At 39.4% G+C, this 15,549-nt stretch overlaps 1 protein-coding gene across 1 annotated transcript in view; it reads right to left on the reverse strand.

The window, feature by feature from the left end:
- Window positions 1-5,146: 5,146 nt before the first annotated feature.
- LOC130915736 (gastrula zinc finger protein XlCGF57.1-like) overlaps window positions 5,147-15,549 on the reverse strand; it is a 33,004-nt gene continuing 22,601 nt past the window's right edge. The window contains exon 3 of the mRNA XM_057835749.1: window positions 5,147-7,292. Coding sequence (XP_057691732.1) covers window positions 5,586-7,292 — 1,707 coding nt within the window. The 3' untranslated portion in view covers window positions 5,147-5,585. The remainder of the gene's footprint in view (window positions 7,293-15,549) is intronic.

Below are 15,549 nucleotides of genomic sequence, written 5' to 3' on the forward strand. Positions count from 1 at the left end.
ACGCCTCTCTGACAAGGAAATAAAAATGAGGGCGGCGCCTCGGCCGTGCGCAAACGGTACAGCGGGAGGACAAGAATAAAAAGCGGCCGGCGCCACGGCGTTCGTACACACGCACAAGCAGAAGCGCAATACAGAGAGCCTGCTCTCCATTTTTTTTTTTTTTTTTTTTTAAATAATTTATTAGTCCGGCATGGCGGCCCGACCCGAACTGACCCGAACGTGAATGCTTAAAATGTGGGCCCGACCCGACCCGAATGTCGGGTCGGGTCGGGTCGGGTTCGGGTTCGGGCACAAAATCTAACCTCTAGTGGGAGGGAAGGAGATGTAAAAAACTGACAGCTCCTGCAGTCATGCCCCCGCTGTTATGGAAGGTAATGTGCTCTAAAAATACGAAACCTAAAATCTGGCGCATGAAACGACATGTTGCCTTTGCTATTGATATTACAATGATGATTGTAATTACGAAGTTTAATCATTTTTACAACAACTAGCTTCTGCTACTGCTGCTAGCCGCCTGTTGCTAATCGTGTTTGAATGCACCGCATAAATCCAAGTGTTACAAGTTTTTATTCGTTTGTTTATAGCTGGGAAACGCTGTTATAAAAGGGAAGACAACTTGACTTGAACGTTGATGGACATATATCGAACATATATCGTTTGCATTCCACAATGATGATGACAGCTCGACTCCCGGGAGAGGCCGAGAGAGAGGCAGGAATTGTGACAGACGGTGGTTCGCCGAGATCGCCGTGATACAACTACGAACTTGTGAACGGTAGCATCTTTAAATATATGCTATTGTAGCTGGAATTACCGAGGACGGGAAAAAAGCACATCTAAATGCCACCGAGGGGCTCCGTGATGTCGCTATTTGTTCACGAGGCTCCAGAGCTCTGCGGTCTGATATCACATTCTCGCATGCTATTTTTGCAATACTTTTATAAATGTGATTTATTTACCTGTTTTGGAGTGCACCAATCGTTTTAAATAAAACAAGAAATTGAGTCATGTCTAAATGTTTTATTGCGATCAATGCCTGCAATAAAAAAAAGAATGACATACTATTTGTGTTTACATCATATGTACATAACCTTGTAGCATTTCCTTGTAACAAAACAATCCATGTCAGCCCTTCTGCAGTCGGCAAATGTAATATAACTTGTAATTTCACCACATTTTGGTCACTAATGGCCGTAGTATCAATCCATTCCTCACGTTAACACAGGCTGACCGTTGTTAATAATTTTGTCCACGAAGGATCAACGAAGTGACACGAACTGCCATCCAATCTCATCTACGTGTCATCTAGGTCGTGCTGAATCAATTTTTGAAGATTCCATGGGTTGCTCTGGCTTGATTTCGTAGTTTTATCGTCGTCAATACACTGCTAATACACTGCTACTCGACCGGACCGGAAGTGCGAAGCAGACATTTTCCAAGACGGCGGCGCCCATATTTCGCTCAGGAAACTTGTCTATAGAGTCTACCCACGTACCACGTGTTCGCTGTAGGGTTCCGCCCACTTGTCCGTCAAAACATAGTGTTAACCTATTACGGCTACGTACATTTCTCCTATTTATGGCGTGTTTTTCTGCTCCTTAACATTAATAATCAAAATGGTGAAGGCGTGTGTGGCTGTTGGTTGCACTAACAGAGAAGATGGAAGGAGAGACTTGAAGTTTTACCGTATTCCGAGGGATCCAAAGAGACGAGCGAAATGGACGGCTGCAATTCGACGTGAAAACTGGACACCAAAAAATCACCACAGACTATTGTAGTAGTCATTTTATATCCGGTAAGATGCATTTAATATATATTTAGAGGGTTTTGGCCTGACAACCACAATTAAGATCATTGCTAGGCTAATCGCCGACAACATACGACGTAGTACGACATAGTTTCAAATTCAAGATGTTTGTGACTTCCCTTTCTTCCACCATCGTTATTTTTTGAATAATATTTAGCTGTACCAAGTGAAAGAAACTGGCCTCGTCTACGGGGCTGACAAATAACCACAATTAAGATCATTGCTAGGCTAATCGCCGACAACATACAACGTAGTACGACATAGTTTCAAATTCAAGATGTTTGTGACTTCCCTTTCTTCCACCATCGTTATTTTTTTAATATTTAGCTGTACCAAGTGAAAGAAACTGGCCTCGTCTACGGGGCTGACAAATAACCACAATTAAGATCATTGCTAGGCTAATCGCCGACAACATACACGTATGTATGTAGTAGGAGTAGGAGTGCTATCGCTAAACCATATAAACATTAAAAGCCTTAACTCCATTGACAAACGACATGAAATACATTAGACTTGACAGTGGATGTTAGCAATAACAAAAGAATTCGAATTGAAAATTTCGTAACTCACCTTTCCAAGCACAAGATAGATTCCTGCCAAACGAGGACCTGTTTCACCCAACCAGCAACAAAGTATTTATAAGCGTCCAAGCTCTTGAAGTTTTTCGTGAGAATAGGCTGATTTTGTGTGGACAAGATCATTGTAAAAATCAGCGTAGCAGATGTCAGGCAGACAGGGCGAAGACAGTGGGTCGAAAAACATCGATTTGGGCATCAAATATGGATCTGGCGACTGTATAAAACGAAGCTTTTCCTCATAATGCCTTTTATGCAACAGATCCAGTGAGTTTGCGGCATCAGAAAGCACCGGGTCTTCCATGAAATGCATTTTAAATTCCGCCATCAATTGAAAACAATGCAAATACAGAGTCAAAATGACGGACAAGTGGGCGGAACCCTACAGCGAACACGTGGTACGTGGGTAGACTCTATAGACCCCAATCACATGACGTCACAACTTCGCCCCCTGACTGGAGCAGCCATATTGTCCGTCAGCTCGTCGTGTTTACACATTACCGCTACGTACATGCCTCCTATTACGGCGTGTTTTTCTGCTCGTTAACATTAATAATCAAAATGGCGAAGGCGTGTGTGGCGGTTGGTTGCAGTAACAGAGAAGATAGACGGAGAGACTTGAAGTAAAACGGCGCCATTGTAGGCTGTTTGCGGCAATGCGCGACTGCGTGATTAATTTAAAAAATTAACGCGATAAATTTGACAGCCCTACATTTAACAAAACAAAATAAATGCATTCATTTGGGATGAAATGCATAACTGAAGCTACAACAATCTAATGATATACTGGCAAGCGGGGTGGCCAGTGGGGTGGCCAACCAATTTATAGGGGTGGCCATGGCGCCACTGTTTATAGAGGAATCATTTCTCCAGTGAGCCATACTCGGTTTGGTTTTAAAAACCTACATTTATGAATAAAAAAACTTACCCATCATCAATATCACATTTAAAACAAATTCAAAATTTTTATGCTTTAGATAAACACCAAATAAAAGTGTTTCATCTGTCAGGGGTACATCTATATTTTTAGATTGCAGCCGTTTTTAATTGACTCCAGAAGGAATTAACAACATTGCAGTGAAAAAATATATGATTTAAATTTTCCAAATCTACATCACAAAAAGTACAATTATTTGCTTCAGCATGATATGTTGAAGCGTTTGGAAGTCCACATCACTGGAATAAAAAAATATTCAATCAGTATGATCAACATATACAAATTCCAGTCATCACTGTCAATAACTCAATTTGAAGGCTCAGAAGTTAAATAATTCGTAAATGTATACATTGACTTTAACCAATTTACTGTACCACTTTCGCTGCACTTATTCCATCAAGTAACATTACAATGAACTCGCTTCATTTTTAAGCATTAAAGCTTCTAACCATTCCGAAAGTACGACAGAAGAAGAGTGCAAGGAAGAACTACTGGACTGTCTCAGGAAATTAGAATACACAATATTCTAATTTTCTGAGACAGTCCTGTACATTAATCCACCATTTAAAGCAGGGGTGTCCAAACTTTTTGCAAAGGGGACCAGATTTGGCGTGGTAAAAATGTGGGGGGCCGACCTTGGCTGACGTCCTTTACATAGAACAATATACAGGACTGTCTCAGAAAATTAGAATATTGTGTATTCTAATTTCCTGAGACAGTCCAGTATATCGAGGCGAAGAGATAAGAGCCAGGAAATGTCGCTATTAGCAGATGCCTAGACTCAAAGCAGGTTGTTTCACAAGACTCTGATAAATACAATACATATTATAATTAGGGCTGTCAAACGATTAAAATTTTTAATCGAGTTAATTACAGCTTAAAAATTAATTGTAATTAATCGTAATTCAAACCATCTATATAACATGCCATATTTTTCTGTAAATTATTGTTGGAATGGAAAGATAAGACGCAAGATGGATATATACAGTGGGGAAAACAAGTATTTGATACACTGCCAATGGGTTTTCCCACTGGCAGTGTATCAAATGCTTGTTCTCCCCACTGTATACTCAACATGCGGTATATAAGGACTGTATTTGTTTTTATTAACAATAAATCAAGATGGCATTAACATTATTATCATTCTGTTAAAGTGATCCACGGATAGAAAGACTTGTAGTTCTTTATGAGAAATGTTAGTACAAGTTATAGAAATTTTATATTAAAACCCCTATTAATGTTTTCGTTTTAATAAAATTTGTAAAATTTTCAATCAAAAAATAAACTAGTAGCCCGCCATTGTTGATGACAATAATTACTTACACTATAAAATCAGTCGCACCCAAGCGCCAGCAGAAGGCAGCAAAACTCCGCAAAACACAATTAACAAGTGGGCCTTTCTCTCTACTGTCATTTAAATCTGTCTGAGCTGGGCAAGTGCGTTAATTCCGTCAAATATCTTAACGTGATTAATTTAAAAAATAACGCCCGTTAACGCGATAATGTTGACAGCCCTAATTATAATTAATTATATATTTTTCAAAAATCATGATTAACGTTTATTTCTTAAAATCTAGGCTATAAATGAATTGATTGAAAAAAAAAAAAAATTTGAAAATACAAACAGAAATACACATTGGCTATCTCCCCAAGTGACTACAGTCTAAAGACTTGCAGGGGCCTGGGAACAAGAGACGCGTCACACCAACATCAGTGACCCACTGACGAAGGCGGAAGTGTTCGCCGAAACATGTCAGGTAAATAAATCAACTACTATTGCCTGGAATAAAAGAAAAAATTCGACAAATCTATAAATGTAGGCAAAATGAATTTAATGCAAGCATATTTATAATTGCTTTTTACCCTAAAAAATGTTTTACCCAATATACTCGATGAATTGATGGAATTTTCAGTAGAACACTCAATTACTACAGAGAGCTGCAGCTCTTTCTACCAAAAACACAAGTGTATAGGTCGATACAGATGGATTTTAAATCAATACGAGAATTGTCTGACCTAATATTGCGATATGTTATTGAACAATCTCAACAGAAAGACATGTAAAACAATGTATTCAATTTTAAAAATATACATATATATTGGATAGATATATTGGACATAAAAAGAACAGCACCTGAAAACTCTTTTCAACAACTTTTTCAAAAGAGGCTCAAGGGAAATGGAATAACTACATTGAAATGATTTTTCCACTGTAATGCACTGCAGGAATTTGACTATCTTGTCAAAAAATGCAATTCAAAGGTTTTTACCCAGTGTGGCCTCTTGCATGCCTTACAAAAGTTCTTTTGTGAGCAAATCTTTTACCACAAACTGAGCATGCAAAAGGTTTTTCTCCAGTGTGTATGCGCTTATGGATTTCTGAACTAGTCTTCCGAGAAAATCCTTTACCACAAACTGAGCATGCAAAAGGTTTTTCTCCAGTGTGTATGCGCTTATGTATTTCTAAACTAGTCTTCCGAGAAAATCTTTTACCACAAAGTGAGCATGCCAAAGTCTTTTCTCCAGTGTGTGTTGTAGTGTGCATATTTAAAATGCCCTTTTCGGTGAATCTTTTATCGCAAAATGAGCAGGCGAAAGGCTTCTCTCCGGTGTGTGTGCTTGTGTGTCTGTTTAAACTTCTCTTATCGAAGAATCTTTTACCACAAAGTGTGCAGGCGAAAGGCTTCTCTCCAGAGTGTCTACTTGAGTGTCTGTTTAAACTTCTCTTATCGATGAATCTTTTACCACACAGTGTGCAGGCGAAAGGTTTATCTGCAGTGTGTATGCGTGTGTGTTTGTTGAGTTCTCCCTTATCGATGAATCTTTTACCACAAACTGTGCAGGCGAAAGGCTTCTCTCCAGTGTGTCTCTTTGTGTGGTCGTTTAAACCTCTCTTATTGACGAATCTTTTACCACAAAGTGTGCAGGCGAAAGGCTTCTCTCCAGCGAAAGGCTTCTCTCCAGTGTGTCTACTTGTGTGGTGTTTTAAATATTTCTTATCGACGAATCTTTTACCACAGAGTGTGCAGGCGAAAGGTTTCTCTGCAGTGTGGTTTCTGGTATGTCTGTTTAAACGTCCCTTATCGATGAATCTTTTATCGCAAAGTGTGCAGGCGAAAGGCTTCTCTCCAGTGTGTGTACGCATATGCTTTTCTAACCAAGTCTTCTCAGAAAATCTTTTATCGCAAAGTGTGCAGGTGAAAGGCACAGTGTGTCTGCGTGCGTGTCTGTTTAAACCCCCCCTTTCGACAAATCTTTTCCCACAAAGTGTGCAGCAGAAAGGCTTCTCTCCAGTGTGTGTTCTTGTGTGAACATCTAATTTTTCCTTCGCGAAGTATTTTTTATCACAAAGTGTGCAGGCAAAATGCCTTTCTCCAGTGTGTATAAGCTTATGCATTTCTAAACCAGCTTTCCGATTAAATCTTTTATCGCAAAGTATGCAGGCAAAAGGCTTCTCTCCAGTGTGTATGCGCTTATGTCTTTCTAAATTTGCCTTCAAAGAAAATCTTTTATCACAAAGTGTGCAGGGAAAACGTTTCCCAACCGCGCATTCCTTTGTGTCTCTTTTCAATGATGACTTGTTTGAAGATTTTGAAGCATTTTGGTCAAAGTCATCATCCTCCTCATTAGTATTATAGTCAGATGAGTGTGACGTTATGTCGTCGCTGTCCGAAACAGGAGCCAAGATGCTGTCTGGTTGCTCTCCTTTTGTTGTCAAGTGCTTAAATGAGGTGTCGCTCGCAGGTTTCACTGCTCCGCTCTCTTCGCTTAGTCCTTCGTCTTCCTCACTCTTCACACTGACACCCATTGGAAACTTGGGGATTTCAACTTCCTGGTCTTCTTTTTTCATGTTGAGGGTCTCTGGTTCTCCCTCCTGTTTAATACACAGCATGTCGGACTTCTCCATCTGTTTTAAGTGGAGGGGATCGTGCTTCTCAGGGTGAAGATCTTCTACAGTGACGTCTGCGGGACACTGGGTGAAAAGAAAAAAAAAAATCACAGTGATAATCAAGTTGCAAGTTTGCCAAAGTCGAGCTTTTGCCATGATACTCAGGTTGCATTTTTTTTTTTATATAATATGGGGAGAAATATACAGATCATTCAAGGACCACCCATGATGAGACCACAGGTGCAGAGCAGGGAGGTAGGATTGCAATGAGCAGTGAGAAAATACTAGAATTAATATCATCAATAACGTGGTGTCTTTAAAGTGCCAAAAAGTTGACTTGAAGTGATCAGAATGCTCTGTAAAAAAAAAAAAAAAAAAAAAAAAAAAAATCGGGGGATTTTGTCACGTTTCTGCCTTGGAAACGAGACGTAAGTATTTTACATCTATTTGTGTTTAAGGGGAAAAGTTATATGGAAGAAATTTGTAAATAAGTCCTCCTGCATGGAAACAAACATATACTTATAGCCTGTAGCTCAAGTGAACTGTGGCATCTACATGGTACAGTATTTGTATACTGGCAAGTGTTGTGCAGTTGTGTTGAATGCATGCATGTTTCACAAACTTCAACGAATTACCCATCCATCCATCATCTACCCCTTAATCATGGGTTCATACAAAAACAAGAAGAGACCAAGAAATCCGCACCATTAAGAATCTAGGCCTTTTTAAATCACGGCTAAATACCCAGTTTTTTAGACTCGCCATTTAATCAGACTGGGGTCGCCTGGTTTTATTTCTTAAGGGTTTTGATTCTTTGGATTTGATCTATTTTATTGTTTTATTTGCTGTTTTGACTTTTATCACGATGCGTTGCTTTTGTTTTTTGTTTTTTGTCTCAATGTCATTGTCTAACAACTTCCTGTATGTATGTTGTTGTTGTAAAGGACTTTGTGGACCTTTCGGGTTTTTGTAAAGAGCTATCGAAGTAATAGTTGTACTGAGTTCAATTGGTCCCGATATTAATAATTGTGTTATCACCATACCGTGAGATGATCGTTACCGTGAGCCTTGTATCACAAGTCAGATATGGGCTTGTTGGCATTCAGTCACATTAACTGATCACAATCACAACAAAGCAATTCTGATATTGCATGAAAAATACAACAACGAATGTGATGACCCTAATGACCTGAATTCCCTCTCCTCATTGAGTTGGACGTTTGGGATTGCGTTGGCGTTCACTTAGTAGTCATTTGTTACATAGTAGTCATTTGTTGCATCTTAAAGACAAGTCAAGAAGGGTCTTATACAGGGGTGAAAGTGGGCCAGAACGGCCAGGAACGCAGTTCCGGTATAAGATTCAGGGCCGGAATGCTGTTCCGGTACACGGTGCTTTGATTCCAAAAATATGACGGCAACTGTCAAAACGTTATGTAAAAAAAATTTTTCAAATGCTGAGCTGCCACACTTGCATTTCATCTCCAAGAAGAAAACAATCTACCAACATCAGATTTACATGCACAAGCGTTAATAACAAGCATAATAAAGTGCTTGTGTAGCGTAATCCGTTTCCACCTATATTTATTATTTATTTTATTCCACGGACCGCATGGAGGTTTCCCAAGCTGCTGCAGTTATCCGAGTCTGACGATAATGAGTCACATGAATGTGCGCATGCACATAGCAAAACAAAACGCCTGGACTCATTTATCCGTTCAATGACGTACCGCAAGCAACACGTCACTTCCGCTCATTAACATTCATGACATTAGCTACTGTTGCTAAGTCGGGACAAGCCAACGTTTGTCCCTAATAGGAAATGAATGGAAATCGTGTACGAAGGAGATGTTTACAGAGCTAAATCTACCAATTATCTTCGAAAATGATGTGCCTGGTGCCAAATTCACTGGCAAAGATGTGGAAGAACACAAAAATGTTGAGTTAAACAGATGGCTTGAGTGTCGAAGGCTGAAAAAGACGAAAAAACAAGCCGACCTAAGCATTGCTTTAGCTTTTTTATTGACGCAACTGACGATGACAGTCTCCCGTTTCAACAAGCTATCCTTTACCATCAGCCCTGTCTTTCTTATATATCCTCTGATTGTCCTACATTTCTTACCGTTCTTGGGGGTAATTTAGTTAGCTTTGTGTAGCGATCGCAAATGCTACTCAGTGACATCCAACGAACACTTTTCATTTTTTCATTGATAACACATCTTAATTCTATAATTTATTTACACTTCCCCCTTACTAAAATTCGTTTTTTTTAAATAAATATAACAGAAACGGTAACAGTGGCAGTCAGATACCATTGTAATTCTTTTCAGGTCATTCATTGTCAGACAGAAGCAGTACGGCACAACATTACGCAAAAAAAAAAAAAGTAAAAGTCCTTTTTTCGGTAGCTCTGGTGATGTCTCTGTCGTCTGTCCCCCCACCCAACACGGAAATAATTACTAAGTGGTGCCTGCCCCTTTGACACTTTAAGAAGTGATTTTCTCGTGTCTGCCGCAAATACAGTGGTCAGCCATCGGTACGCAAAAGCGTATGGAATCCGTTGAGGGCCAGCGCGTTTCTCTACTTCCAGTACGCATGCGCGCATGCGGACCACTTATGTGCACCCTTGTATATACATATATATATATAAAACAGAAACGGTAACAGTGGCAGTCAGATACCATTGTAATTCTTTTCAGGTCATTCATTGTCAGACAGAAGCAGTACAGCACAACGTTACAATAAAACAGTACTTCTCAAATAGTGGGGCGCGCCCCCCCAAGGGGGCGCAGAGCGATGCCAGGGGTGGCGCGTGTGACCTTTTTTTTTTTTGCCGTACTAGAATAAAGTGTACTTGCACATCCACTCAGTGGGTGGCAGTGGCGCTCTCATTTTCAAAGTGCGCGCAGTATTTTTGAAGTAAGCAAGAGCACACGGAAGAGACTCATGAAGAGCAGGAGAGCTGTGCGCCGTTTTTGAAAGCCGTTTTCCGGCCGGACTCACACAGCAACCCGCTGTCTTTTCCACGTGTCCGCCCGAGAGGTGCCATTTTCGGCTTGGCGATCGTCACGACGACCGCCCTCACCCACGGTTCGAATGCGCTTTTTTCGGGCCGTTTGCCTTTTGGCTTTGACATTTAATACAGTGGTAGACAAGGAAAGACCACTGTTTACTGTGTCTAAAAATGATTATAGCGGACAGCCGGAAGCCAAATCAATTAAGACGCCACTTAAAGACATTAGACCCCAATCTCATTGATTAGCCGCTTGGTTGTTTTTCAGCGAAAATGTGCCGAATATTGCCAACAATCGTCCCGCTTTGTCAGTGTTATATCAGTAAACCAGTGAGTACTGTTAGCATGCTCAGTGCAAAATAACCCCACATCATTGCAAACTGGAGATGATACTGGGAGCAGCGAGCAGCGAAAATAAAACTGTCCTTCTGTCCAAAGACACTTTTTTTTTCTTCTTCTATTCAATTTTGTTTTTTTGATCAAATTTTTGGGCATATTGTCCTCATGAGTTAATGTTTGTAATCAATTTGAATTTGTTATTATTTACTGATTTTATTTTTCAGTATCAAATGGTCAAAAATGTACCTTGAGTGTATTTTAACAGTTTGGATGTGACTTTTTTTTTTTTTTTTTTTTAATTCAGGCAAATTGATGCGCGTTAAGTCTTTTCTATTACAAACAAAACAATGTTAATAAAGCTATACTTTATAAATTGATCTCTGTTATTTTCTCTAATAGAAAATAAGGATACAATGTGAGGCAGAGGCGGACTTTTAATAGTAATATTATAGACAAATGATACTATTTACGGAGTTTGGGGGGGGGCGCGAAACATTTACGTCTTCCTTGGGGGGGCGTAACAGAAAATAATTGAGAAGCACTGCACTAAAAGAATAAGTTAAAAATATAAAAATGGCTTACCTCTTTGTCCTCTGAAAGACCATGCCAACCCAACATAATGTTTCCTGCATATGAAATGTGAATGGTTTCACCGAGCTGGTCTTAAAGTCCACGCAAGTTGATTCGGTCTTCACATTTTTTACTCCCAAGTTTTTGGTTTCCGGAAATGTATGAAGAAAACATCCTTCATGTGTCGTAATGTCTAGAATCGTTTCTACAAGATCCAAAAAAGCAATGCGTGATCGGCATGTTCGTTTTTGAAAGATTACCGGAGAAAAGTAGCACTTTTTACGTTGGGTCTATGCGAGGGCGGGTCTATAATGTCCCACTTTGGCTTTACTTCCGCTCTACGATGCGACGTCATGGTCTAAAAATAGCCTGCGTGCGGTACGCCATTGGCTGACATACTGACATGTGATCAGCACAGATAGTTAGCTAACTAGTGCATGTTTTCTGGAACAGCAACAACAACAAAAAAGTTTTTTGAATTGATGCGACAAAAAAAAAAAGGCGATGCAACAGAAAATGGATCAAATCTTTAAGAGCAAGGAAGGAGTTGAGGAGGCTTATTTATCATATTTAGTTTTATTTGCTCTGATGGGGAGGTTCAGAACATCTTAGCTGTCAATGTGCACTTTGGACTTATAATGTATTTGTTCATTTATGTTAGGCTACTTATTCATCTCTATTTGATTTAAAAAAGTCAATGTTTGCGCGATCTTCAAAATATATTCAATTTCACTCTGCATAATATAAGTCAATTGTATTTGTTTGAATGTATGTTATATATATTATTAAAAAAAAAAAAAAAAAAAAAAAAAAAAGCAAAAGTAAAAGTAAAACATTAACTTCAATTTTAATATACATCATGTGTTCTTAAGTAGTTGAAATTTATATTTGGCATTTAGTATGAGAGGAAATGAAGGAAAATAAAATTTCGGAGATGGAGATTGGGGTTATTGCCGTTTTTGTTTTGCAAATCATTTTGCAAATCATTGAACAAATACAATTTTGAATGAAAATCAGTTTTTTTTTTTTTTTATGTGTTATTGAAAAAACTGTGCCGAAACAGTTTTCTTTGCATTTCAGTAGTTTAGGATGTTTGCCCCCCCTCCAAAATAAATAAATAAATAAATAAATAAATGAATGAACAAAATTTCTGGCTACGTGGCAACCTTCACGTCGGGGAGTTCCTGTAAGAAATTCAAGCCACTTTCACCTGGTCTTATACAATTAAATGTAATCACTCTCAGGTCAACCGATCTACTTTTCCTGAAACAAAGTTTGCAAATCGCAAGTGGCGTTAAGCCAAAGCAATCTGAATGCGAGCTAAACTAAACTAAACTAAACTAAACTAAACTAAACTAAACTAAACTAAACTAAACTAAAAGATAGGTAAAGCTGCGACGCTTCAACATAAAGCCAAACGACTTCCACTAGGCTTTGAAATGGGAATCTTTAGTCAACTAAATTGTAACTTTGGTACTTACCCGAGTACCCGATGAGAATGTTTTGAAGGAGCTCGTTTGGTTAGGAGAACAGTACACAAAATATCGGCACAACCCGGATGGGTAAATAAATGTTACGTCAAGTTAACCGGAAGTAGAAACGTTCAGGCGCTGAAACTTCAGCGTGTTTTGTAGGAACGTTTGGAAGTTCACATCACTGGAGTAAAAAAAAAAAAAAAAATTCAATCAATATGATCAACATATATACAATTTCTAGTCATCGCTGTCAATTACTCAATTTCAAGGCTCAGAATTTAAATAATTCGTAAATGTATACATTGACGTTAACCAATTTACTGTACCACTTTCGCTGTACTTCTTCCATCAAGGAACATTACAGTGAATTCACTTCATTTTTAAGCATTAAAGCTTCCCAGGCTCATTTAATTTAGCTTTTTCCCTCCGCTAACTAACCATTCCGAAAGTACGAAAGAAGAAGAGTGCAAGGAAGAACTACAGTATATCGAGGCGAAGAGAGATAAGGGCCAGGAGATGTCGCTGTTGGTAGAGGCCTAGACTCAAAGGTTGTTTCACAAGACTTTGATAAATACAATACATATTATAATTGCTTATATTAAAAAAAAAAAAAAAAAAAAAAAAAACATTATTCATGTTTATTTCTTAAATTCTAAGCTATAAATGAATTGATACAAAAAGAAGTGAAAATACAAACAAAAATACACATTCCCTATGTGCCCAAGTGACACTCTAGTCCAGGCAGGGGCGGACTGGTAATCTGTGGGTTCTGGAGGATCGAGGTCAGAAAGGCCGGTGCCCTGGACGGCCGGCGGCCGCCATTCATTATGCATCACTGTTTTTATCCCCCCTATCCTCTGATTATCTACAGTTCGCATCCAATCCGACAGGTGGCAGCAATGCGCCTGGCTTTTCACCGCCAATCTGATAGACTAGGAACGACGAAAGCACAGAGTAGCCTTCATTGGTTCCTTCCTTGTGGAAGCAAAATAGCGACGAGTGTGAATGCACAATATGGATGGTGGTGGCAAAAAAACTGAAAAGAGCAGGGTGGCGCGGAGAAGGTTAGAGAGAAAAAATTAAAGAAACTGGAGAGTGAAGCATTAAAATGTCATAAATCGACAAATATATTCGCAAGCAGCAGTCTGGCTGCAACGGCCACGTCGGGTAACAACAGCTCAGCTCCCGACGATGGTGAGAGGGAGCTGCAGCCGCTCTGACGTGCAGACGGTGCTGGGAGAGAGAAAAGAAGAGGGAGGGGGCAACGATAAACTGTTGGAAGTTCCCCAGACAAGCGCAGGGCAAGTAAATTGGGATGAAGAGGGTTACTTGCTCTGTAAACTGGCAATTGTTATCCATCAGGTAGCTACATTTTAAATCAAATAAATGACAATTAGGCTCGAGCGTATGACGTGGCACTCGCGAGGTTTCCGCCGCTATCGCCATTGTGGAAGCGAGAAACATAAGCAATGAGGCATTTCAACACAGGTCGCTCTTTAAAAATGGTTGGAAATTATTGTGCGGTAAAGAATTGCAACAACCGATCGAATAGAAAAAAGAGAATGTACAGCTCGACGGAACACCATTGAGTTTCTTCCGGATCCCTACATGGAGAAAAGGCGAGGGAAAGCTCATATCTGAACTTACCAAACGTCGAAGAATGGCATGGGTGGCCTCGATCAGAAGGAAGGGCATAACGTTTGATTCTCCAGTTACACCAGTTTGCTCTATGCACTTCCACTTCGGTAAGTTAATTTCGTTTGTTTACGCAAATTTCAGTAACTTTACGCCCTAAGTCGGCCTGTTGTTAGCTATTGCTACAGCTAAACAACTAGCATGCATACATGTGCATTGTCTTCATAAGACATAATTCATGTCGTTGCTAAATGAAAAAGCTGTAATATTTTGACGTGAGAGAGTGGCAAAGAATTTGTACACAGGCTACATTTTATGCAGCAAAAGTTTTGTACATCCGTGGTCACAGACTAATGTAAACACACATTGCCTACCTTTGCTAGAAAGATGGTGTTGCCGTTTGCTATGGTCATAAAGTGAAGATCCTGCACCCATCCGCAGCAAAACTGTTCGTAGCTTTGTAGCGATTTGTAGTTTCGGAATTGCTGATGAGTGTAGTAACATATACCAAACACTAAATACAGCATGATGTCCATTTCGCGTAGTGGTGGAAGCTTGTCGACATCTTTATTCCATTTGTGTTCGGCTTGCTCGTGAGGGTCAACATTGTTCACATCCTTAAAATTGCTCACATATCTGTCCTTCGCCGTGGTAACAAGTTTGTCTCTGTATCGAACTGGCAAGTATTCCTTACTTTTTTCCATCTTTGGTTGCCGCTAAGTTTAAATGTCCCGTGATGCTTCCGCAATGGTTGCGTTGTCGCAAATCTCGCATGATCCCGTGCTGCTGTGACGTAAACGCTCGAGCCTAATTAAAGGGTTAGTGCCAGCTAGTTGATGTACCCGTTTGCAATCGTGTCAAGTTACAGTATGCTAGTCCTACTATCCCTCTCCTAAGAAAAAATATTTTAGCCGTAAAACAATGTATGCACACGCAGCATAGCAATATTAATTCAGAAGAAATATAACAAAATATTAATAAAATGAATGGTTTTACTTTAAAGTTTAGGTAGTTAAATTGATGTTATATACATTATTAATCATTTATATATCGTTTTGTTTTCTGGTTAATACTTTCCAATGAAGTTTATGTATACAGGATTTGTCTTGAAATGTGTATTGTATTTTCATTGAAATTTATTATTTGTATGGCAAGATTAATTATGGCAGGGGTCTCCAAACCGGTCCTCAAGGGCCGCTGTGGGGCCTGGTTTTTGTTTTAACCGATCGAGTACCGACAGTTTAACCAATGAAGTTTCTGCTAAAACAAGCAGCACCTGACTGCAATCAACTGATTACACTTGTAAGACACC

The sequence above is a fragment of the Corythoichthys intestinalis genome, chromosome 1 (genome assembly GCF_030265065.1).
Source record: "Corythoichthys intestinalis isolate RoL2023-P3 chromosome 1, ASM3026506v1, whole genome shotgun sequence".
Taxonomy (NCBI): domain Eukaryota; kingdom Metazoa; phylum Chordata; class Actinopteri; order Syngnathiformes; family Syngnathidae; genus Corythoichthys; species Corythoichthys intestinalis.